This window comes from Lycorma delicatula, chromosome 12 (assembly GCF_047948215.1).
Source record: "Lycorma delicatula isolate Av1 chromosome 12, ASM4794821v1, whole genome shotgun sequence".
NCBI lineage: Eukaryota > Metazoa > Arthropoda > Insecta > Hemiptera > Fulgoridae > Lycorma > Lycorma delicatula.
The window spans coordinates 48,440,788-48,467,795 of record NC_134466.1 but is presented as its reverse complement, the minus strand read 5'-3'; the positions used below and the strand labels follow the sequence as shown (position 1 = coordinate 48,467,795).

The 27,008-nt window shown below is 31.4% G+C and overlaps 2 protein-coding genes across 4 annotated transcripts in view; one reads left to right on the top strand and one right to left on the bottom strand.

Moving 5' to 3' along the window:
• The window catches only part of LOC142332862 (protein takeout-like), a 54,188-nt gene extending 34,779 nt beyond the window's left edge, over nucleotides 1-19,409 (bottom strand). The window contains exon 1 of one of the 2 annotated variants that reach the window (XM_075379538.1): nucleotides 19,382-19,409. In XM_075379538.1, coding sequence (XP_075235653.1) covers nucleotides 19,382-19,394 — 13 coding nt within the window. In that variant the 5' untranslated portion in view covers nucleotides 19,395-19,409. Of the gene's footprint in view, nucleotides 1-5,441; nucleotides 5,679-19,381 lie in introns of those variants that run through there. The other variant, XM_075379537.1, reaches the window with a different exon arrangement.
• Nucleotides 19,410-23,493: 4,084 nt separating this feature from the next.
• Nucleotides 23,494-27,008, top strand: part of LOC142332874 (uncharacterized) — a 40,016-nt gene continuing 36,501 nt past the window's right edge. Inside the window, exons 1-2 of one of the 2 annotated variants that reach the window (XM_075379560.1) lie at nucleotides 23,494-23,554; nucleotides 26,218-26,371. The gene's annotated coding sequence lies outside the window, so the exon portion shown is untranslated. The other variant, XM_075379561.1, reaches the window with a different exon arrangement.

Below are 27,008 nucleotides of genomic sequence, written 5' to 3'. Positions count from 1 at the left end.
TTAAACTGTTTAGTCGTATATTATGATCATACTCGCCTATCGTAAAACGTACTGATCCGATCTTTCACTAAATACGCTCAAACCTGTGTGCTAGAGCAGATGTAAAGTATAAATTGGTGAAGACTAAAAATTAGAAAATAAAAGATATGTAATTTAAATTTTTAAAACACCACTCTTAAATTAAACGTACTAAAAGGGAAAAAATAAAATTACTTTTTACCTTTTAGTGCGTTTAATTTAAGAGTAATGTTTTAAAATTTTTTTAAATATTTTTTTAATAATTAAATACCTACAATCTAATCCTTCGGATTTAATAGAAAGCATCTTCCGAAGGAAGACCTTCTTCTTCTTTCCAAAGAATCTTTTGATTCTTGGAATTAATAGATTGTTAAACTTTATTAGTCTTCAATAAGTTTAACAACAATTAACTCTTCTGTATTACATTTTTTATTTTGGCTGGTACTCTTAGTAACTGTCGATGGATGATAATGAAATTAATTTTTTGGTAATGTGTGAAAAATTGCCATGCCTAACCGGGATTCGAAGCCAGAACTTTGGGATTAAATGCAGACAAATACGCTACCATTCTGTCACGGAGATCGGCCAATCGGATGAAGTTAAATTTATTATTTTATTAAACGTTGTTTATTCATAATTAATTATTAACAGGAATTGTTTTAAAAATATAAAATTTAAAATAGGAGTTATTTTTAGAAAACTTAAACTCTATTAAATAAAAATTGTTTATCAGTTACCGTCTGCGTAAATTATAAGGAAGTATTATTGGTTAGCAATGTTTTTTATTATTATAGAAATAGGAAAAAACAGAGTTATTATCATTTTTACTACTAATATTTACACCTGCGACATGAAGATGCGATCGAACCTTAATATCTCAATCGGAAAGTTCTGGGTTCGTAAACCGATCAAGCATGTCATCTTTTTAAATATTAAAAAAAAGTTCTCAGATAGATATTTAAGTTGATTTATTTGCCGAGTTGTTTATCTCGGGTATAATAATAAAAAGTCGATTTATATTGTTAAATCAAGCAGAGCGGAGTGGTTTCCAGTTGCCATCTTCGAGCATATTATAAGATACTGTTTCATATCACGTATGCTAAGTTGTAATATAATACTTTTTCTTGATTAGAAAGTAACGATCCTTATTTTTCTTTAGAAAGTATGCACACGCATGCATGTACCAACACGAGCGCGTAATGAAAGTAACAAATCATCATTATTTTTAGAGCATATAAATCTGATTAGAGTGTTTTATTGTACTTCAGGTATTTTATGTACGTAAAAAATATTAGGAATTTAGTATAAAGCAATAAATTCATATAAAACTTGATAATAAAAAAATTCCTCGAAAATAAGATTGAATTCATGTTTGAGATTTCCAAAAAAAAAGTATTTTTTGCTTAAGTCGCCCAGGTAAACTTGAAGCTTGTACGGGAAGTATGGAAATTGAAATTTGTAGCGTAAGAAAAATTTCATACCTGACCGGGATAAGAATCGGGGGATCACCGGATGAAAGACCAATACACCATTCCGTCACAGAGATCTTTAAATGCTATCTTACTTTTCATACTATTAAACTTTTTTAATTCAAGCGAATTCTAACGGAATAAATGCCAAAAATAAAAAAAAAAAATCGTTGCACAATTCTAATATTTCAGATAGACATCTGTCCTAGTCATTTCAAATCAGCAGAAGTAATTCCTGTTTTTAAGTCGAGCAAGAATAAATTAGCTATAAATTAAAAACCTATTTCATTGATATCGAACTTTAAAAAATTATTAAACCTTTTTGAAAAGTACAATATTATATCTAAGTCTCGGTTTAGAAATGGTAAAAGAATTTATTTTCACCCCAATTCCCACCACGCGACCGAAAGTAATATCGTAATTTTTTTCGAAAAGTCTGTGAAACCCTTCCGTGAACTTATTATGTCAATGGATTATTAAGTCATGAAACTTGATAGTTATTAAATAGTAACTGAAGATGATATTCTATAGGAGAAAGAATCAAATAATGAAAATAATATCTTCAGGTGTTATTAATTATGATGATAACGTTAATTGAACTACTGTTCGTGTGTTATGAGTGAATTTTTGAGAAGTAGTGAACTCTTTAATGCATTTTTTTTCATAAAACTATAGAAAAATAATAAAGATTTTAAAAATGCAACCCTTATTATTTCTTTTAAAATATTTCTTACTAAATATTTTGTTCAGAATTTTACATTTTTACTTCCTTGTATGAAATAAACGAAATGTGATCTCGAAAAATTTCGGTTTTCATATTTCAAAAAAATATCCATTTTGACTAGTTTCGACGTGACCTCTGTACGTACATACTTGTAGCACTGATTTAACTTAAAACTTGTTCGTTTTCTGAGACATTCACAGTCACGAACGGTGCTGTCAAATTTTGACTCGGTGCGGGTTCGCGCTTCCGCGGTTTCGGTCAGTTAGTTTGAGAGAATAATGTTAGGTTGGATGTGAAAATATCCGTTTGAGGCCTACGTGAAAGCGAATTCTGCTGAGGCATTTACATCGGTGGTATACCGACCGAGGCCTGGCTGATGATTGTGAGATGTAATTTGTTAGAGGGTCTAAAGACTACCTCCGGTGAAGCCCGTCAGGGCTTGGAACGGAAGGGGTAATGTAGCGATCGGTAACGTCACAAAGTGGTGGATATCTTCTACCTACGGGGTTGCGATGTACGTACATACGTATGTATCTCTCATAACTCGAAAACGACTTGCCGTTGGATGTTGAAATTTTGGATTTAGGACTGTTGTAATATCTAGTTGTACATTTCCCCTTTTGATTACAATCGACTGGATCAAAAGTGTCCAAAAAAGTAAAATATTCAAAACATTTGGATTTTGGACTTTTTCTTAACTTCAGTAATAAGCCCTCATTGAGAGAGATTTTAAACGATATATCATAAGTTGTACAATTTTCAATTGTTTCAGCGTTATAGCCAAATAAAATTTTAATTAATGAAATATTTGCATCTTACAAGGAGAAGGCACATCGGTTCGAATCCGACATCATTTATTTTTTTAACTTTTTTTTTTTAATTTAAATGTATTGATTTATTAATAATTATTAACATCTCATTGTAAAACATTTTTACAATAAATAATTATCAATAAAAACAGTAAAAAGAATATATATAAAAAAATCAGAAGTTATTAGTGAAATAAGATTTTAAGTACTTTTAAAAATGTGTATATGTAATTTAATAGGCGTACAAGGAAGTTCACATCAGATTTGTTAAAACATCTGATTATTTAATATTAATTGAGAATTGTAATTTAGAATCGTATTATTTTTATTTATGCATTTGTTTCAGTCTACTTGACAATAAATATCGCTATAAAATTTAGTAACCTTCTCCTGTTTCGTTTTTGTTTTCATTTTTTTGATGGTTACATTATAATATTTTTAAAAAACATAGTATTAGACGCATATAAGACTTAAATTTATTTAAAGAATAATAAAGGGACTTTTTTCTATCCTAATATTTCATGTAAGATTGTTGAATTAATAATTGTATAAATATTTTATGTTAATAAAAATTAATATTTTCGCAATTGTGTAACTGTCGACTTTATTAATGAATAGGAGAATCGTATCTCACTTTCAAATGAAATAATTTTAAATGAAGTACAGCAAAACTGTGTATATGTAATTTAACAGGCATACAAGGAAGTCATGTGGTGTCCACATCAGATTTTTTTGTTTAAAAAATATCTTATTTTTACACCTTACCCGGAAACAATTTACAGCTGGAACAACAAAGAATTTTATCTAAAAAAACAATGATAGACTAGGGTTGTACATAAAAAAGAGAGAAAACTAAATTTTCGGTTCAATTTGAGAGAACCTGCTCTTTAAAAAAAAAAAAAAAAAATGAAAAACTTTCAAATTTATTTTTTTTAAAATTGGGATTCCATTCAAACCATTGAAAAACTGTAATTTTCTTATTAATTTATTCTCTGATTATAAATTTAGTGTTATTATATTCCATTATTTTTCTCTTTCCTTCCCCCACTCCCTTATTTTTTCTTTCCTTTTCTGCCAAGGGGAAAATACGTGCCCAAAACCTACTTCCATTCAGTCCAGACGTTCTACTGGATTTATCGGGCTGATTTCTTTTTATTCTACTCGGCATGGCCCAAAGATATAATATCAAGCATCGACACACCTTCAAAGTGATATTCATAGGAGTAATAACCTCGGGAAATTTCCCAATTAAGGAATAAATAAAGATTTTTTTGAGGGTCTTCTCTAAGAGGAGATCCAAGTTTAGGGTTCGATGACGCTTGAATCTTTGGGCATTCCGAATAGAATAAATAAATAAAAAATCCGCCCGATCCGTTCAGTAGAACACCTACATGTACTGGAAATAAGTTTTCAACCCAATTTTTTTAATATATAAAATTTTATTTTTAGGGAAATGTTTCTTTAAATTTAAAAATTAATCTTGTAATTTTCATGGAAATCTTTTTTTTTCTAATTATTAATTATTCCAATTTTAATACCATAAAATTGTTTTCAAAACGATCTATTTTTCGGTGTGAGACCAGTAAACTTCCAAGCCCCCCTCCCCCATTGGGGATAACTAAAGATTTTTATATGAATTGATTTAAGTCGTGATAAACTATTTTAAAGAACATTGAAAAACAGAAATTTTAACGTGAAAAAAAATCAGGGTTACGACGACATCCTTTAACCAAAATAAATGGAGATTTAAAAAAATATTTTTCTCAATTTCAAAAGTATTCTATAATACTCAAGCTGAGGTTTCATATTTTATATTTAAAATGCGTTCATTTTAAATTTAACTTCCAATTTTTTTTTTAAATTAAAAATTAATTTAAATCCTACATTATATTTCGTATAAATTAGATGTTAAGAAATAATTCGTTAAATTTTAAATATTCATATTAAAAAATTACTTTTTCTAAAGATATACGAAAAAAGTAAAATAAACAGTATTTTCATATTTGTTTTACAATTTTAGTTATGTTATTCACGAATTATAAACTATATATTATTTGTTTTATTTTTTAAATAGAATTGAAATTTTATAGTTGTAAAAAAAAAGAAACAAAAAACAATAATATGTAGATAATAAAAGAAATGAAGATGTGTAAAATTTACGAAAACGATTCTAATAAATATATATATATATATATATATATATATTATATATATATATATATATATATATATATATATATATATATATGTATATATATTTTGTATTAAATTTCATTAGGTCTAGTAATTATCCAATGAATTTTTAACCAAACATTGGTCAGATATTAATTTTTAATATTTATTAATAATACAAAACAAAAATATAATTTAAAAAACAAATTGTACATTATAATAATAAAAATAATATTAATAAATACTTACGGACTTCGATTCCACCTTTGATTGTTGCTGAATGTACAAAATTTATCCCTAAAATTGTTAATAAAGCTAATACACGTTTCATGATTGTTATTTGTTAATAATAAAATTGAATCAAATTTATATAAATATAATTATTTTTTGTCGTTAATTATTTTTGAAAAAAAATGAAATGTTAGTTGTAGAGCTTCTTTAGGTTTGTTTCTTCGTGAACGTTCATACAAGACAAAACCCGAGAGTATCTTTAAGGTGTGTTTTTATATTTAACCCGATTTCCAGTAGGCTATAACCCCCACTCCTGGTTGTTTCTTTTTTTTACTCTTCGTTGCTTTCATTATGTTATTATTATTATTATTATTATTATTATAATACTCATATCTGTTATTTCTAATATATGCTATATAATTGCATTGTAGGTTGGTTTCATTTTTAGTTTAGTTATGTATGCACTCAGGTTTTTTTCTTTTCTTCCTCTCGTATTCTTTTTTGTTTTATGATTTCAATTCTGATTCGTATTCCTAAGACGTATGTCTTGTCACATAAGGGAAAGTAGATTGTTTTTTAATATCTTTATTTTATTCTATATGCTTGTTTTAAATCTCTCGCAGTATTTGCCTTCACTAAATCTCTCTCCCACCCCCTCACTTTCTCTCAAACTCTTTCTCTCTCTCTTCTCACATCATCTACCTTCTCATTTATTAATATATATATATATATATATAAAAGAGAGAATATGAAATTTTTTTTCAATACAATGCTTATGTGATTTTTTTCATGATATCTTGCGTTTCATATAAAGCTAAAGGAAATTTATCCATTGTATTACACTCGTGCTTATTTATTATTATTTTTTTTTTTTTTAATGCAAAAAAGTGCTGAACCGATTTTAATAATAAAATTTACTAAAATAGTTTTTTATTATTTTTTCGTATGCTTATCTTAACCGATTTAAAAATATATATATATATCTTTTCTATTTTTACTTTCCCTGGCGGTTATAGCCGGAATAACTAAAAGAGGAAACTACAGTGATCGTATAAAAGAATGAGGTATCGGTTTTATTTTGTAAATTTTTACGTTTTCATGGCCAGCTACTTTAACAACACAAAAAAATCTGATGTGGACACCCCATTATTTCCTTATACGTCTATTAAATTACATAAAAACATTATTTTTTTTTTTTTTTTTTTTTTTTTTTAATGAAAAGTACATAAAATTTTATTTCATCAATTTTATTTCATTTTACGTTTTTTCTACAATCATAGGTTAATCAAATATTAATAAATCAATATATTTAAATTAAAAAAAAAAGAAGATGATGTCTGATTCAAAGCGATCTGCCTTCTCCTTGTAAAATCCAAATATTTCATTAATTAAAATCTTATTTGGCTAAAATTCTGGAACCGATGAAAATAAGTACCACTTATGATATATTGTTGAAAAGCTCTCAATGAGAGTTTATTACTGCAGTTAACACAAAGTCTAAAATCAATTTTTTTGTTTGGATTTTGGACATTTTTGGTTCAGTCGATTGCAATCAAAAGGGGAGTGCACAACTATATGTTAGAACAAATCTAAATCCAAAATCTCAACATCCTACGGCTAATCGTTTTTGAGTTATGCGAGATACATACGTACGTACAGATGTCACGCCGAAACTAGTCGAAATGGATTCAGGGATGGTCAAAAATGATAAAATTAATTCTTTTTTTCAAGAAATATTAAAGAATAAGGATATCAAAAAAATTACGATTTTTACATTTTAAATGCAATGGATTACTTACTTGAATTTAAATTTAAAATAAATTTTTAAAATAAAAAAATTGTTACCCTAGACCGCTGGAGTGGGATGGTCAAAAAGATTTTGTACTAGATTCGCCAGCACATATATCGGCGCAGAGACTGAAAGTCTTTGTGCTATCATTTTGCATGCAATGACCTCGGTTATAAACAAACTAAAAACATTGAAATTTTCTATATGTGTTTTGCGGTATCATAATATAAAAAACACAGGTTTCATTAACTTGCTGGAGCGTATGTAATTGTTGAATTTTATTGTAAATTATATATTGTTGTAATCTAGTACTACTTCCTGTCCTCTAGAAACTAGTAATAGTAGAATCATTCATGAATCCTACGAGTCTAATGTGCTATTTATGAATAGTTGTAAACACAATACTTAATTCTAAGAATTTCATTTACTTATTTTTAATCTACTTCAATCATTGCGCTGTGAAGAATCATATGTCACACATCGCTTGTAATTACGTTCTTTATTTTTTCCTGTTTAGCCTCCGGTAATTACCGTTCAGATAATACTTCAGAGGATGATATGTATGAGTGTAAATGAAGTGTAGTCTTGTACAATCTCAGTTCGACCATTCCTGAGATCTGTGGATAATTGAAACCCGGCCACCAAAGAACACCGGTATCCACGATCTAGTATTCAAATCTGTGTAAAACTAACCGACTTTCCTAGGACTTGAACGCTGGAACTTACGACATCCAAATCAGCTGATTTGGAAAGCCTGCTCTAGAAAGAGCAGGGTATAGCGGAGTAATTAATGGAATAGCCGGTAGCCTTTCCGGCGTACCAATTGGACACCTCATCGCACGGATTGTGCAGGCGTAACTCGGTGGGTATCATAGGATTGTCGGACGAGTAAATTTACAATAAACGTCCTGATATTTGTTGCCAAGCCCGTACGCTACGCCCACTAGCATAAACTGTTCGCTGTTAGCGTAACTGATTTGAGCACTGTTTGTTACAAACGGCAGCCTAAATCCTATAGGCTGTGCACGTTTTTCTTTCTTTTTCCTGTTTAGCCTCCGGTAATTACCGTTTAGATAATTCTTCAGAGGATGAATGAGGATGATATATATGATTGTAAATGAAGTGTAGTCTTGTACATTCTCAGTCCGGCCATTCCTGAGATGTATGGTTAATTGAAACCCAACCACCAAAGAACACCGGTACCCACGATCTAGTATTCAAATCCGTGTAAAAATAACTGGCTTTGCTAGGACTTGAACGCTGTAACTCTCGACTTCCAAATCAGCTGATTTGGGAAGACGCGTTAATCACTAGACCAACCCGGTGGGTTTATATGCTGTACACTACACTGCACCTTTTTCACTTCCGATGTGATGGATATATTCTTAAATTCGGCCGGCGACAGGTACCATGGCAGAATGTCGACAGGAACGTAGGCGAACGGCGTGGTGACGAATCCGACGTTCATCCAGGTGGCCGGTACGGCCGGTTTTTTATCCTCGGCCGGAATGTGCGCGGTCCACTGCGTCTTGCCTGTCAGGAATTTGAACTGGTAGCCGTGGAACTACATGAAGCTGTGGTGGTTGAATTTCAGTCGGCCGGCTTTAAAATTGGTGCACGAAGTCGGTCGCGCCGGCCGCCTGGTTGTGCGCAGTCTTCCCGTCCACTTTGGCTAACTTGGCGGGAGGTTTGTCTGCAGCCATGTCCATATCAGATGTCCGGCTTCCCGACATGCTTGGATATAGTACTCCAGTAAACGATGCAATTCCGTATTTGAGCGAAAGACCTGCGGCGCCCAAAAGGCTGTGCCAATTCCCAGTCCTAACGAAGTCCCCAGCAAAATCGCCGATCGCGCGTCGATCAGCCGCACGTATATGACTATGTTCTCAGGCCGATTCGTATCGTAGGTCGTGCTCAAGCGCGATCTGATCATCTATGTCGACCGGAGGCCCGTTGTCTATCGGGTTTCCGGGTCCCAGATAAATGTATCCGGGAAAGTTCATGCGACACTGAAGCGGCGTCGGCGGCGGTACGGCTTTTATACGCTTTCACACGGCTACCGTCTCCATCACCCGGTTCTAGCGAACTGGTCACTTGTTCGGATCTTTATCCCGAAAGGGAAAAGATCCAGCCTCGCACCGAACGACCGAACCGCATAGCCGCTAATGTATCGGAAGTAACGAAGCGACTACTAGACCAACCCGGTGGGTTGTAATTATGTTCTAGAAATGGTCAAGTGAATAGCTGTTGGTGATTTATTTTTACTATTTGTTCTGTTGTTTTGATTTAAGGTTTTGTCATAAATTCAGTAATTTAAATTTTTACTATTTCAATACAGTTATTTCTTTTAAAATGCCCAAGTTAGGAGGAAAAGGTTCATAGTCAGTAGAGGGAAATTTTATTCAGTGTTTACAATTTCTTTTACGAAACAATCTTGAAACCGGAATAGTGAGAAAAGCTGAAGTGCTGAATACGGTTGTTTAGGAGACAAAAGTATCAAATCGAACGGTCCAAAGAATTATTGTAAAAGGGAAATCAAATGAAACTGAGAAGCAATCCGTGTTCGTTTCGCCGAGAAAACGTGTAAATCGCCCCAGTACTGTGTACAATTTAAATTCGTTTAACACGGATGCTTTAAGACGTTTAAAAAATAATTTTATGTAACCGAAAAATGCGTTCCTATTGTGAAAAGAATTATACAAAAAGTTTGCGAAAGTAAAATTAATTTCAAAGGGAATGAAAGATATTTAAGGAGAACATTACGTAAAATGGGAATTAGATGGGAAAAAACAGAAGACAACCAGAAAATACTAATAGAATGGCACGGTATTAAAATGCAAAGAATGAAATTTATACGACAAATTTCCCTGTTTCGTGAAAAAGGGAGACCGATTCTATGCACAGATGATCACAATAGTCAGACGACACCAAAATCGTGGGTTGACACAACAAACCTTCATGAGGAACTGAAAACACCAGTGTCCAAGGACCCACTATTACATGCCGACTGAAATAAAGGAATAATTAACAATGCTTTAGTTATGCATGAGTCAAATAAGAAAGGAGATTGTCACAAATCGATGGATTCCGAAAAGCATACGAAATGGTTATCTCCATTGTTATCAATTGAGACATTCATACTGACACGACGGATAATGTTTATATTATTTCACCTTTTGACGATCAATTGTTATATTTATAACTTTTGTCTTTAAAATTCAGGTAAGTATAATAAATGATATGTGAAGTAAATAATTATAACACATCAATGTTCCTGAGGATGAATTACTAATCCGAAAGCGTTCGAACATACTATTAAAGATTGTTGGTAAGTGGAAACTATTATATAAATAAATTATTTGTTAATACCAACGGGCTATGATTAATAAAAAAAATAATAAATAAATAAAAATATGAATTAAAATTAAAAGTACATAAAATTTTGTTTCACTAATAACTTCTGATTTTTTTTGTATTTATATTGAATTATTATTAAAAGTTTTTTTTTTACAATTGAAGGTTAATAATTATTATTAATAAATCAATATATTTAAATTAAGAAAAAAATATTAAAGGAAAGGAAATGAAGTCTAATTTGAACCGATGTGCCTTCTCCTTGTAAGATCCAAATATTTCATTAATTAAAAATTCATTTGGGGCTGTAACTCTGGAACCAAGGAAAATAAGTACCACTTATAATATATCGTTGAAAAAATTTCAATGAGAGATTATTGCTGCAGTTAAGAAAAAGTCCAAAATCCGTATTTGTTTTTGATTTTGGGCTTTTTTGGACACTTTTGGCCTAGTCGATTACAATCAAAAGGGAAGGTGCACAACTAGATGTTACAAAAGTCCTAAATCAAAAATTTCAACATTCTACGGCTTGTCGTTTTTGAGTTATGCGGGATACATACGTACGTCACGCCGAAACTAGTCAAAATGGATTCAGGGATGGTCAAAATGGATATTTCCGTTGAAATCTGAAAATAGAAATTTTTCGCGCTTACAATACTTCCTTTACTTAGTACAAGGAAGAAAAAATAGAGATATCAAGATTCTCTGATGAAATTTTTTGTTTGTAGTAATTAAAAGAAATGCGGAATGACATGTATTTACTAAAACTCTCACCTTTAATATTCAATCATTTCAAGTAAGACGTAACATTATGATTTTTATTTCATAGGATGGATGAATAATATCATTAAATTTGATATATTCCCTAATTTTTTTGAATTTATGTTCTCTAGTTCGATTTCGAATGTGTCGATTGTTTCTTATTCCTTTGGCAAGAGCATTTCATTCTAATTTGTATTTTCATTAGAACATTGATGTTAGTAACTGAATAATGTTTTAAATATTTACCCGTTATTTAAATAATATTTAATAATCAGTAAATAAATTATTTATTACTATTTAATTTTTAATAAAACTTTTTAATTCGATTATGTATTTTTTTTTTCTCTTTTATTTTAATTATTTTTATTTGTTACTGTATTTTTAATTTTATTTTAACGTAATTGTGTTAGTTGCCGCGATTTATATAGGTAGATTCATAGGAATTATAACCGATTGTAAAAGGTGGACCAGGAAAAAGAAAAATTTTGAATTATAACGTCATTAACGTTATAAAGTGTTTTCGAGAGTTTCATTGTTGAAAATTACATACCATTAAGGGTTCACATACCAATTTCCAGTTTTTTTAAAAGAAATCGAGCAAGGGGTGTCCGTCCCGTTGTATGCATTCCTCGAATGATTTTGTATGGTTTTTTGTATGACGCGAAGATTTTGTATGGTTTTTTGCAATATCACTGTGGGAATCTCGCGAACTTCCTCTTGAATTCTGGTTTTTGACTTCGCGATTGTTGTTGATCGGGTGAAGTAATGGTTGTAATTTTGGGTGTATTCGTTAAACGGTTGTTTGGATGTTGCGTATTTATGAGCAGAACTTCAAGGTTTTCTGGTGAACGAAGCCCGAACAGCCTCAATATTCTTTGGGATTCGACGAGCTCAGAGCTCGTAACACTTTGTTCTTTAATGCTGAACCCTTGTCTTGAATATTTTCAACCCGTATTTTGACCGTATCCCAAGAGAGTTAACGATCATGACGTCCTAAATTTGTAGTGACACCGAAATTCCCTGCTAGCAGCAGTCAAACTGTCAGTTTTTGAAATAGGCCTTTCCCGTAAACGGCTTGTGAACTAGTTCACCGATCAATTGTTACTTAATGGCAAGGTTGTCTCTTCAGTAGCGCAGTAATGAATTGCTGCCACCTTTACACAGCTGCGACTAGGCGTTTCTAAAAATCCCATTTTCCTAGTTCACTGTATGAAAATGTTTTAGAATATATTTATTTCATCAGCGGCACACTTTCGGCACCTCTATAAAAAATTGTTCGGAACATTTTTGAAATCCATTTTGAGATATTGTTCGCAGCTGTTGTTCGTCGAAATGGCAATCATATCATCGACGTTTTTGTATCTTATCCTTTTATCTTTCAATTTAATTTTAGGGAGAATTTTCAAATGAAAAGATTAAAACAGATCTAGTTGTATATAAATTTCAATTTTTTTTAATTAGTTCAGACGAAAGTGGATTTTTTAATTTCTTTATATTACACATTTCTTTACCCAGAAGCACATATATTTTTTTTTTTGTAATTTACTTGATGATAAATTTTAGTAATTTTTTTTCAGTGGGTAGGAAACAATAATTAAAGGAAATTATATTTGAAATAATTTTCGTATGAAATATTCTTACCGACTTTTCGAAAAGTACGGTGTTACTTTCGGCCGGACACGGGGAGGAGGGGTGAAATTGAATTTTTTTAACGTTTTGAGGTATGAGAAGTACGAAAATATCATTCACTTAAAATGTAATTTCCTCACATATATATATTTGATGATACCTAGGCCTATATAATTATATACGAATGTATAGAGGCCTAGGTATAATTTGCGGCTCAAGATATTCCAAAACTGCTTGAACAATATCATTGAAATTTAGATACGCTGTAGAAATAAATCTGAAGTTGTACACGTGAAAATTAGATAAACATTGATGGAGTCGTTCCTGAGTTGCGCTCAATTTAAGGTAGACAACAGACAATATAAACATAATCTGAGATATTTTTACGGGGATGAAAATTATTTTTTTTTACTTTTTAAGGTATGAAGATACCGTTCATACATAAAATTTTGTGGGTCAAAAATCTCCAAATATACTGGATCAGTTTCATTGAAATTTAGATATGCTTTTGTAAAGGTGTATCTAAAGTTGTATATTTGAGAGTTTGATGAAGATTCACTCGGTCATTCTGGAGTTACGCTCAATTTAAGGTCGATAACAGATAACATAACCTCAATTTGAGGTTATGGTGACTGTGTAGTGGTATATTTTTCATACGCGCTTATGCTATAAGTCAGTGGTGAGTGAATAACCTTATGCTTGTGTATAGGGTTTACTCGTTAATTAAATGTATGTAATGCGTTGTTCTTAGAAAATCAGCGCGGTTTTTGACTACGAAATAGTTAGGGCGTCGAGAACGAAAAGTCGGTCTTCTTGCCCAGAACCGCACTAGAGATTTTTATTTTTATTTTGCGATTTTTTTTTAAAGGTTGACTTCTGGATTAGAATCTATAAACTTCGATTCGCTATCCTTCCTTTCTTATCTTACACTTATTATCCTACAGATATCGATCGCATGATGGACCGTCAGATGCATTCCTCCTAGACTTGGCCTTCAGTGGACGGACTGAAGGGAAATCGCGTCGGGAGAAGGACGCAAATATTTTGCTGATGTGCAAGGAATCACCCAAGTTAAAAACATTTCAAAACCCGATTTACGAAGGACCGAAACGCAGTCTCCACCAACTCTGTCCATCTTAAAATAAAAACAAATATATAACCGCTATTAAAAATTAAATACCTTCCAAATAATTAGAAATATCCAGAAACAAGGGACAGTCGTCCATGTTTTAGGATGCATAGGAGAATAAAATGTCTACCGTAGTGGAGGCTCGTGGCTAAAATTAGTGGGGGTGCTGCTCCAGAAATTTTTTTTCTGAACCTTTCAAGGCCACGGTTAAAGTTTTCTGTAAAATAAAAGAACCGAAAAAATGACTCAAATAGAATAGTTGGAAGCTGGAAAATAATCTAATTCTAAACTTTATCACATTCAAGAATATGATACACGGTTTTTAAGCACAGCACACGCGGAAAAAAACAACCTTCTACAGCACGCCAGGGTCGGCAATGCGGGAGTGACAGTATTCTCTCTCCCTCGTAGCCTCGCTTGCTGTTTCGTATGTGCGCATGCGCATAACAGCCGAACACCACACCACTGGAACTGTGAAGTACACAGTTCCACACAACGATTTTTGTTTCTTTTTCATTAACTAGGGGATGGCTACTGACGTTAAACTTAAGGATTATATATTGTACTTATATAAAGAAAGAATTAAAGAAAAAAGGACTCATTATATTAAATGTTATCGATAATATCAAGTGAAAATAGAGGGTGCTGCAGTTTCACAGTGCCTATACGCGAGCCACCACTGGTCTTCCGATACCCTTAATTTCCGTTCCGTTACTGCTGGGTCATAATTAAGATCTGTTTTTACCCGGAGGAAAATTTAGGTTGCTCAAATTTAAACATTTATGGTTTGAATATTTTTAAAAAGGGTTTATATAGGGGAAAACACTGAAAGCAATGGTTGAGTAGTTGAATAGGTAATATTTATATACGTATTTTTTTCTTGTATGCCCTAAATGTATATATATATATATATATAGATCTGTGTGTGGATGTGTATATATATATATATAGAGCCTCAAAGATAATAGTTATTTAGAACAGAATAGCTACTGCGTGTTAAGTTGAACGCATGAAACGATATACGTAATATGTGGCCGCATAATTTACTATCTAAAAAGAGAGCTAAACAGCTAACAGCTATTAACAAAGAAATGATATACAACAAAAGAAGAAATTAAAGAATAGAGAATAAAGATGAATGGTAATAAATAAATATATATCCATCTTCACTGTTTTATTAATTAGAAAAAAAAATTAATTAATTTAATCATATATGGGTCAATGAACTTATGACCTGCTAACATAACATTGTATGAAATGAATATATAATTTATTATTAAATTAATGATAATATTTATTATCATATATGGAGTGAAATTTACCGTGATTCTGTATAATATTACGACGATACCGTGTATTTTAATTTTTATGACAAAAAATCAATAATTTTCTTAGGAAATTTGTCGATTATTAATCAGGTGCTAACAACTAATACTCAGGAAATCCGCCGACTTTTACATTCCCAGTTATTATATTGTGTTAGAAAGTAATATTAAATTATATAAGAATAATCCTTACTCGTATATGTTTAGGATTTATCAGAGTTTTAAGGACCCAAGTTGCTTTAAGTTCGTTTTACAAAATTTGTATTTGATATCTAAAAGGTGGGGCAGAAGTAACTTCCATATTTTGATAATTAATAAAATAAAAAAATTAATAGGTACACGAAAAATCTTTTTATTATTGAAAAGCACATATGATGAAGTTTTTTTAATTAAATTTAAAAATTAGTCGACCGTCATCGGTCGAAGCCTTTCTCTTAAGTTATCCAGTACTCTTCGACACATCTCTGGAGGAATCAACCGCCCCAATAACGAAATATTTGTTTGTTGAGGGCACCAGAGAGATATGAGCTTTGCCATTAAAAAGGACAATAGTTGTAGAAGGATCAGCTGAAGATTTTCGTACATACTCTTAGATTATCAAGTGTTTCTCGTTTAATTTGTGCACCATCACCATTTTATAGGGATTCATTTGAAGGTCTTTATGGAGAATTCTTCTTACACTTCAAACAGAAATCTCAAGTACCAATGGCGGCTCGCGTACCGGCACTGTGGAACTGCAGCACCCCCTATTTATGAACTGTGCCAACACTTAATGCAACTATTTTTGCTATATGTTCAACTGTAATACGTCGGTCTTCACGAATAATGTCGTCATTGTGGGTTTCAAGCGAAAGAGTTGACACTTCAACTGGCCGGCCAGAATGTTGGTTGCTCATCAGTCACTGAGGTTTGACCTCTTTTGAAATGTTCTATCCACTTATAAAAATTTGGACGGTTTACACAACTTTCAACATGCTGTAAAATCATTCGAGAAAAGATTTTAGCTAGTTTTTCACCTTTCAGAAAGTAAAAAAAACCACACTGAGCGTTGTTCAACTAATGTTGAAGGTTCAAGCGAACACGCCATCGTTAAATGCAATGTTGAGGTTATAAACAAAACAATTATTATCCGTCAGCTGTTCTCAGCTCATCTCAGATGCCAACCTAAAGTCATGAAAGTACAAAACTAAATATAAGGAAAGGAAAAGGAGAATATTGTGACAAGTAATTTTAAAACAAAAATTTTTACATAAAAAACTTACAGTTACAATTTAAGCAGAATGGCGGTCATTTAATAATTTTCATATTTAGTTTTGGAAGTAGGATAAAGTATAGTAAACGGTGGTGATGTAATACTGAAAAATAGATAGTTTTTAGACAGGAGCATTTGTTAAATTATATATTTTTTTGTGTTTCATTGTTGAGCAGTTGTTAAAAATTATTGTTCAATACTTTTTAAAATAGCTGTGAAAAATATTAAATGACCATTATTTTGGTTAAAGTTATTTAAATCAAAATTTTTTACTTTAAATTTGTTGTTTTTCAATGTCTTTTAAAATATTTGTAGCATAGGGACTTATATTTCCTTAGAGATTAGGGAACCTTTACTCAAATGAGAACAGTAAATTACTGTTCAATCAATAATTTTTGCATTGACTGGCTTAAACGTACAGATCTACTGGAAAAAAAATGTATTTTACCCTACGAATTATACAACTAACAAAGTAGATGTAAAGGGTCCCTGAACATACATTTTTATTTATTTCTGGAATTGTACATTATGCTAAATTATTCCAGATAAACTTTAAACCATTCGGCTAGACCCTCACTGGAATTAAATATCTATTAGGCTATTCGGTTTTTTGGTTGAAGCCTTCATCTTTATAGCTTTATTTATTTTTTTGAATAAACCATTTCTGGATTTTGTAGATAACAATGATAATAAGTTTCCGCATTTCTTTGTAGTATCATACATTTTGATAAAAAAAGAACTTTTACCTATCTTTTTTTTGAGGGAAAAGTAGGAAAGCAAGGAAATGAAATCTAATATTTAATAGTTGTAGGTTAAACCGTTTGTTTAAGTCTATTGTCCTAAAATACAGAGAGTTGCAAAAGTTGCGCGAATCAAAATTCAAATGTCAATAAATGATAGTATAATTGAAAAAGTTCTATCGGCTAGTACAAGATAGCACCATGGGTATTAACAACAACAAACCTAGACCCCATTGTGATGTTTATTGATCACATGACGCTTGCAGTAGGAATGGAATGCAAACTTGGCGGGAGTTTCAAAAATTCTCCCTACAGATCGCAGAGCCTGGAGAGTGTCCCTTGCTGTAACCCACCGGGTTGGTCTAGTGGTTAACGCGTCTTCCCAAATCAGCTGATTTGGAAGTCGAGAGTTACATCGTTCAAGTCCTAGTAAATCTAGTTATTTTTACACGGATTTGAATACTAGATCGTGGATACCGGTGTTCTTTGGTGGTCGGGTTTCAATTAACCACACATCTCAGGAATGGTCGAACTGAGAATGTACAAGACTACGCTTCATTTACACTCATACATATCATCCTCTGAAGTATTATCTGAACGGTAGTTACCGGAGGCTAAACATGAAAAAGAAAGAAAGAAAAAGTGTCCCTTGCTGCTGGATGATTCTCGAATCGGGCGTTTTAAGGGTTTATTTTTAATGACGGGTGTAAATTTTAAGTTTTAAATTTTAAGGACGGAGTTAATAGCATTCCAGCTTGCAGTAGTACTTTGTTTATTGCTTTTTAAACTTGTCGTTTTCCCAAGAGCGACAAGTTTTCATTGTTGAACATTATTTTTCCAATCATTCCTATGTACGGGTTGTAGACAAATTTTGTGTGAAATATCCGGATATGGCAGTGTCTAACAATTTGACCATAGCGAGAGTAATAGTCAGTTTTAGAGAATATGGATCAGTTGTTGACAAGAAGAGAATCGGTAGACCGGTAGTTTTGACTGATGCTAAATCGGCTGAAATTATGAATGTGATTCAGTATTTGCCTTCAAAAAGCTTGAGTTAACTCTCAGCGCACTTTAAGATTTCATATGGAAGTGCTCAGAGACCGATCGATGAAGCGGTTACAATTTCGTGCATCTTTGCAGTGTTCAGAAATTGAAGGAACCGGATAAAGGAAAGTGCGTAAAAGAAAAACATGGTAAAAAGAATTCGTACATGCATTACTGAACGGGGAAGCCATTTTGAGCATATGTTGGGAAAATAAAATAAATCTTTAAATATTATTACTTAATGTCTTATTTTTTTTATTACTTCGATTTGTGCGACTTTCGGATCTCTCTTATATATAAATATTTCCCGTAGATGATATGAATTAAAATTTTTCTTTATGCTGTTTATGAGTTAGGTAGGATGTATAATCAAATTATTTAATCTTTAACGTATTGTGCTACTTAGTAAATGTATTAATATACATTTACCGTCGGTGTAATGTTTTCAGTACTAATATTATGTAATTTTATATTTATTTAGTAAGCATTCTTTATGTTATTAAATTACATACTGCATAATTTATTTTTATTTTGCACGCATAGTGCAACTTTGTTTCTTCTTTGTTTTCAAATAGAGGCAATATTTTTTATTTTTTTATTTATGTATGCATCTGATTTATAAATTTTATTTGAATTTATTAACAAATTACTATTGTTACACGTGTAATTTACACAATAATTTTAATTTCAGTTATTGATTGTGCTACACTCAATTATATTGACTAATTTATTTATCTTACTCGGTTAATTATTCACAGCATTTATGGAGGATTTCTGCATGGAGAGATTAATGAGTTATTCTTTCAGTTCGAGAAAGTTTTAAATTTTATAATGAAAAATTATCTTAAACATAGAAATATACTCTATACTCTAAATAATAAGTCATTTCATAATATATATATAGTACAGAATACTGTGATAAAACACATCTTACCGTAATTTTTCATTAATGTACTTTCATTGGATCTCGCACCCTTAGTTATGATTGAAATAATTCTATTACTGCAAAATAAAAATACTAAAATAAATGAGAATTGCGTATTAATTTACATAAGTGCTGCTATCTGTTGCAACGTCTTCAATTACTAACGTTCATAAGAAACGTCTTCAAATACTGTCTGATGGTTTTTTTCAAATTGAAATTTTGTTTGTATTTATCTATATAACATTTTTCTAATATAATTAATCTGTTATAATTATTATTAATAATAATTATTATTTATACCCTCGTAATAAACAATGATTATCTAATAATATTAAACAAATTAAATTCTTAAAATAAAAATTTTAAAACCACGTTTGAAATAGATATTAGGATTTTAAATTATGTAATGTCAATATTGAAATAAACAAGGGCAATCAAATTATATATCAGTATATAGAAAACCTCCACCTAATAAAAAAACAATTCATAAAAAATCAAATCACTCTTGATCTCATAAAATTAGCACATATACAAATATGATTAATAGAAAAATCAAATACACACATAACAAAAAGGAAAAGTTAAATAATAAAATTACACCATAAAACATATAGCGATTGAAAGTGGATACAATAATACCTTAATTCATAGTATTTATAAAAAGAAAAAAAACTGTTAAAACACGTTAACAAAATAAGTATCTTATAACCAATACATTATAAGATACAAAAGAATAAAAAAATATACATAAAGTATTTATTCACTAATACCACCATTGAAAACATTAATAAAACTTACAATAAAGAAATATTTAAACCGGTATAGAAACCTCACAATAACCAGGTAATAAAATATTTGAAAAACGAAAATAATAAAATAAACAATCTGCGTATAATTTTTAAATTAGGTTTAACTAATTAGCAGACCATTTAATATACAATTAAATATTCAAATTCTGATATTAAAACAAATTTAAAAATTATTAACGATGACATAAAATTAAATGTTTTACAAAAATATTACGATATAAATACAAACAAAATTTAAATTAGATGAACCATCAGATAGTGTTTGAGGGAGATAGTCTTATAAAAACTACAACAGATCAGCACTCGTTTAAATAATATCCAATTTTCATTATTTAAATATTTATAATTTTTTTATGCGATAACAGTTACTTCAATTTTTACTTTGCGGGATCCCGCAAAAGTACGTTCATGAAAAATTAACGTAAGATTTGTCTTGCCTCAATATTTTTATTATTATCCGTGTATATCACGAAATTCTCCCGGTACTTTCATGACCTATTCTACTCGTGAAAATAATGGAAAAAGATCATATTAACATATTTACTAAAATGTTTCGTTTACCGAGTTGGCTAGGGAAAATTTCGTTCGGATTTCAGCTACGCTTGTGAAATTAGATCGTATTGAAATGTTTCGGACGTTAATTATGAAGCAGAATTAGTAATTTATTATGGTTTTTGACCGGAGAGGTGGAATAAAGTAGGTCCCAGAACCGTATCTGCAATAACTTTTGAAAAATCTGGGGTCCAAATCAATAAATTGGGAGAAAACCACTGGTTTTTTTATATTTGACGTACAATAATTTTGTTAAAGGGATAATAAATACAAAAATTTTAAACAAAACTCATAGAGAATTTAATTCTGAACAAAATGGACTAAGATAATTTGAATAAAACAAAGAAAACTTAGAAAATTAGAAATTTTATTTGAAGCAGTACATTACTACATTTATCAGGAAAGTTCTTACTTAATGCAAACAAAAATCAAATTCTTTTTTGGTAATATGAAAAATTTGTAAAACCAAAATTTACTGTTAAAAACAACTGGAAATTACACAATTGTAAAATAAAAATTACTTAGATAATATTTTTTTTATTAATGAAAGAAATACAATAAATTATTTGAAAAATTATTTCAAAGTTGGCAGTAACAACAGCTGATCAACAATGTGCAATATTGTATTAATAATTAAATCATTCTCAAGAGAATGCACCTTAGATTCTGTGAAGCATTACTGTTACATACACCCAAAATGAATATTAGCATATCACCGTATTCCTCTTTTGTAAATCAGTACGGCATTACTTAAATGGCAAACCGATCACGTTCAAACTAAAATTCATAGAAAACCTTCGCTAACGACAGTAAAGTTAACAACTTGTCTGCTTTCAGAAAAGAATCATGTTTGCTAGAGGGCTCAGGTATTTAGATACAGCTCCACAGCTATTTTAATGAATCAAGTATTATTTATTGTACATCCCATGAACAAATAATTTTAGGCAAACTGACACAAGTCAAGGGTAAAAACAGCATAGAATTTTTTTTGTAACCTTTTATCAATAAATAAATAAATTCTCAGACATAACAGTTCTATTCAAATTTCTATTCTATTCAAATTGTAGTGTGATCCTAAGAAATGAGACATTTTCTTTGCTATGTTGACAAGAGTGCAATTTGTGTAGCATGTGTACACGTATTATTGCCATTAGTCGAGATGAAATAGCGGACAGAACTTCAATATGCATTTATTGTAAAATAATATTATAAAAATAGAAACTGTCTAAGCCTCTTATAAAAAGTTTATTGACACTTTAATGTTCATCATCATGATCCTATCCTATCTGCTCATTATAAATACTTGGGTTACAAATTTAAAAAAAAAAAAAAAAACATTCTCAGCACAAAAGAAATAACCTATCACTAAAGCGAGACCAGTTCATACAACTGCAAACTGAAACTGTTAAAGTTGCTGTTTTGAAGAACAGTCATTGGCTCAAGGTCATTCAAGATAACTAAACATTTCACCTACAAGTTTATGAAGAATACAGTCAAAGAATTTGAATTTTCATCCATATAAAGTGCTGTTTGTTCAGTTTGAAAAATTATGAAAATGTTTGTGAGTTAACTTTACAAAAGATTGAAAGTAATAAAAACTTTCTTTCCATTTTATGGACACAAGATAAAGCAAATTTTTACTGAAATGATTTTGTAAGTAAACAAGATTTCCAATATTGTGTGTTAGAAAATTCAAATGGGTTCTTGAGTGATTCTCTCACATAGAAATGATAAATGATAGTTTAGTAAGTTTTCTCATCCTGTATTTCTTGGAAAATGAGAATGGCCATGCTACAACTGATACTGCAGTTTGATATGTCTATATGAACAAAATAATTAAATAATCAATTAGGATGATTTGGAAGGGGTCATCTGTATTTCAATAAAACAGTGCAACAGCATATATTTCTTAATTTTTTTTATTACAGCAAAGCAACTGCTGTTTTTGAATCATGTTATCTTGAAAAATAAAGGCTTCTATGGGCATCATAACTCCCAAATTGAAGTGAATGTAACTTATTTTTTTTTTAGTTTTTTTTGAAAAATAGGGTGTACAGCACTAAATTAATGTTATACCAAATAACTAAGGAATGAGATCGGTATTAAGGCATAAGGAAAGCAATCACTAATTTTTTATCATTAACAATTTCAAGTAAGCTTGATGTATTTTTAATTTTTTTGGTGTAAAAAAATTGTTTTTCTGGCAAATGCAACTTCTAAAGATATGCAGGCTATCTTAGTAAATACTGAAAAATGAGAAATGAAGCAACTGTAAAAGAAAAAAATATATAAGTTGGCAGATGATTTTAAGAGAAAATGAGGAGTAGAACTTGGAAAAAATAAATAAAGGTCATGAAAAGATAAGAAAACAATTGATGGTTACCTAATGTTTTTTTTATCTTTTGTTTGAACCTTCATCTTTTATAAGGATAGAATTCACTCTTTAATCCTGGTATTGTTAGGTGTTTTTTTTTTGTTTTTTTTTTTAATAAAAACAAATTCTAGACAAGTTTCCTTTAAATCGAGATGATTTAAACTTTGGGTAAATATTGACCGTAAACAATGAATAATTACCTTTTTCAGAACAATCTAAATAATAGCTTTATAGTCTTATTTTATTAAGGTGATTTTAAAATAATGAAATATGTGCATAAAGTAGCAGCAAATGTTCAAACATAACTGTTTATTTACTTCAAAACATTTGTTGCAGTGTTTTAACCAAACATGAAACAAAAACAATTGATTTTAATTTGTTTTATACTTTCATCACACTTATTACATATCTTTTCTTAATAATTAATTGTGAATTTTTTACATTATTGTAAGTAATCATATTATTTAATATTTATTATTCTATTCATTTACACCAAAATTATATAAAAAAAATAATGTAATTTAAATTTAATAAGCATCAATAACAATGCATAAAATTATAACGTAAATTTAGATTTCTAAAGGTAGGATATCTATAAGTATAAATATGTTGCTTGTTGATGTGGTACATTATATTATTTTAAACTAGTGTATCATTTAATAAAAATTACTTAACCGACTGAAATCATAAAAAAATTAAATAAATAGTGTTTATTCATACGCATTGCATTACAAATAAGGTATGGATTTTGATTATAGAATGACTTATGTTCCAATTCTATAAAGAACTTTTAAAATTCAGGGTACCCATTTACCCAATACTAATTATAAAATTATTTTTATTTTTTTGAGGTTTTTAGGGGCATCGACTACTTTGGTCATTAGCCCCGTCCCACTTCAAAAAAAAAAGTAAAAAAAAAGGTTCAATATTTTACATTCTTCTATAACTTCAAATCCAAAAATTACCGCCTAGGCTTTCCTTTCGGCCATTCTTTCTTGCACCGTTTTTCTATTCTGCGAACGGCCTCAACTTCCGATGACAGGTGTCTGAGGACTCGGACATGGCATCTTCTTCTCTTTCTGATGCCAACGACGTTCGCCGGCTTACATCAGGCGATGAAAGCTTCATTGGTGCTGTTAGCATCGTTGCTATGGAATCTAAACTAGCAAGCGATGCACTTTCGGCGGCTGATGAGCTGGATTCAATCTCTAATGCAGTGCTGGGTCCAGCTGAAATAGATGCTCTCGCTGAAGCTGTTCTTTGAGCTTTTGGAGGCTCCATTGTTGTAGTTTTTATATCATCTGTGTCTGGTGCTTTTTCAATAATGACTAGCACCTCCATTCTGGTAGACTCAGACTATTCCGGTACTCTCGGGACAATTTCTTTAGTCTTATTACTAGACGACGGAATGATTTTTTTTCCTTTTTCAAGACTTTTATTTATTACATCAGTTGGTGGCGTCATAATCGCTGGTTTTATAGGCTGTGCTGGTACGTGTCTTATGTCAACGGCGTCAGTCGGAGAGTGAGCCTTTTCATGTTTAATTGGTTCTGTCCGATGAGTCGACTCAATCTTTGAATCAATGATTCTTTCAATCATTGTCCCAAGACTTGGTGCCATCGCGTTAAGCAACTGCTCCACGTTAATTTTAGATGTGGAAGGGGCAGCAGCTGCTTTTGCATAAGTGGTCAAGGTATACGTTGACTAACAATTCTCTTCGCCTCAGAATAACTAACCTTTTGAAGCGTTTTAACCTCCTGAATGGCAGTTTCCAATTTATATACTGGGCAATTCCTTGATCGGCAATTATGATGCCCTTTACAATTAATGGAGCTTGGAGGATCTTTACATGGATCACCCTCGTGTGTTTTCATTCCACATATGAATATTTCCTGCGCTTCACATCTAGCTGCAGTGTGTCCGAATCGTTGACACTTAAAGCATCTAATAGGCTGCGGAATAAAAGCTCGTACATCAAGTCGATGAATGCCAGCTCGTACCTTTTCAGGAAGGTTCGGCCTATTAAATGTTAAAACATGCGAGGCCGGAGGAACAACTTCACCATTTCTCCGCATGGTTAGTCTGCGACACTGAGTCACTCCCTGACTCGACATTTTTTGTACAATTTCTTCTTCTGTACAACTTAGAAGATCGCGACAAACAACAACTCCTCTTGATGTATTAAGTGTGCTATGCGGTTGCATAGATACCGCAAATTCACCGATCTTCTTCAACACCTGGACTTTCTGGTTTTGCATGTCGTTGATAGTTTCGACGTGCAATCCATTAAAATTCTTTCGGATTTCTTTAACAGGACCACCAGCACAATTAGCAGTCTCTCTAGCGATTAAGAATGGACTAACTTTTTGGAAGTTTCCATTCTCCTTAGTAATAATTAAAAATCTTGGCTTAGGTACGTTATAGCCAAATAAACTTTTCTTTAAGTCTTTACTGATTCTATCAGCATCTTTTTTTATCTTATCAGACTCCTTACTTTTTTCCTCTTCGCTTGTGGCGAATCGGAAGTTTCTAAACGAGGGTGTTTACGTGCAGCCTCTGCCACGTTTGTTTGTTCAAGTATGTTCATTGTGTTAATCCCTTCTATAGCAAGGCTAGCCGCCGGAGTACACCCCCACTCCAGGTCTACTAACCTTGGAGGTCCGATCCGGTACTCCGGTGGAACCGGCATATGTCCTGGCAGAGAGCGGATGCGCAATCTCTGCACTGACTCCAGGCTCCTACTCACTGAAGCTTTCAGAGCTCCCATGCACCGACATACATGGGCACCATTGCTACATGCTTGCCATCGCAGGGGGCATTACTGAAAATTCTATCTTGGTATGAAACCAGTTTTGTGTACAATTAAAAAATAAAACAATCAATTTTTGATGCTTAATTTTACAATATTTAGAGTACAGAGCAGTTTAGAGTACAATTTTATATTATAGTATTATTTTTTAGTACATTCTTTTTAAGTGTTATTTTATTTTAAATCTGTTAGCTTTATTTTTATTTAAAGTATGAAATTGTCCATGCATAATAAAAAGTAATTTAAAAAGTAAAAGATCGATAGTTCTGCATCTTGATAAAAATTATTGGCTGTTACGCAGATCCTTTCCACCAGTTGAGTTAAAAGGAAAGAGCTCCACAAGAAATAATATTATTCGCAAACTAATAGGTTCAACATGAGAAGCAAAACCGTTAGTGTTTCAGGCCATGGCAAGACTCTGTGTTTGTAACAGGAGAGTACATAGTCCCAGTATGGTAAGCATCTATATCTGTAAACTTAGGAGTGTCAATGTAACTGAATGATGTAGTGCACATTGTAACTGGTTGTCTGTAATCAACACCGGTTTAAAGGATTTACTCTTTAGCTGGTAAAGAACCTCCTAGCATAAGACAGAAAGTGCTGGCGGAAATGGAAAGGAAAAACAGATGACTTACACATCCTTTGTATAACCATGTGACTGTCAGTCCTCAGCTTAAATCTAGAAATAGCTTCATCCATAGAAAACAGCACTTCTGGAGGTTCCACCTGAAATCCAACACAAATAGTTGTGAAATAAGACATTACCAGATGAAATGGTCTTATACTCAAAATAGAGCTCCCTAGAGGACATCAGCCGCCATATTGTACTTGGCGGGCCCTGAATCGACTTAGGACTAGAATGGCAAGAAGTCAAAGTAACGTGGTAAGAATATGGTGTGGAGAAAGTGATAGGAATGATTTTGGGGAAATCCAGATAATGGAACATCTGCTCCTGTGCACAAATATGGGAGAAGTGTACACATGAGGAACTACTGTTGTCAAGTGATAAGATGATCATAGCTGCTGAGTACTGGAAGTGAAGAATATGATGGAGGTTTTTTATTCTTGGACATGGAAAGTAAGTGTCTTCTC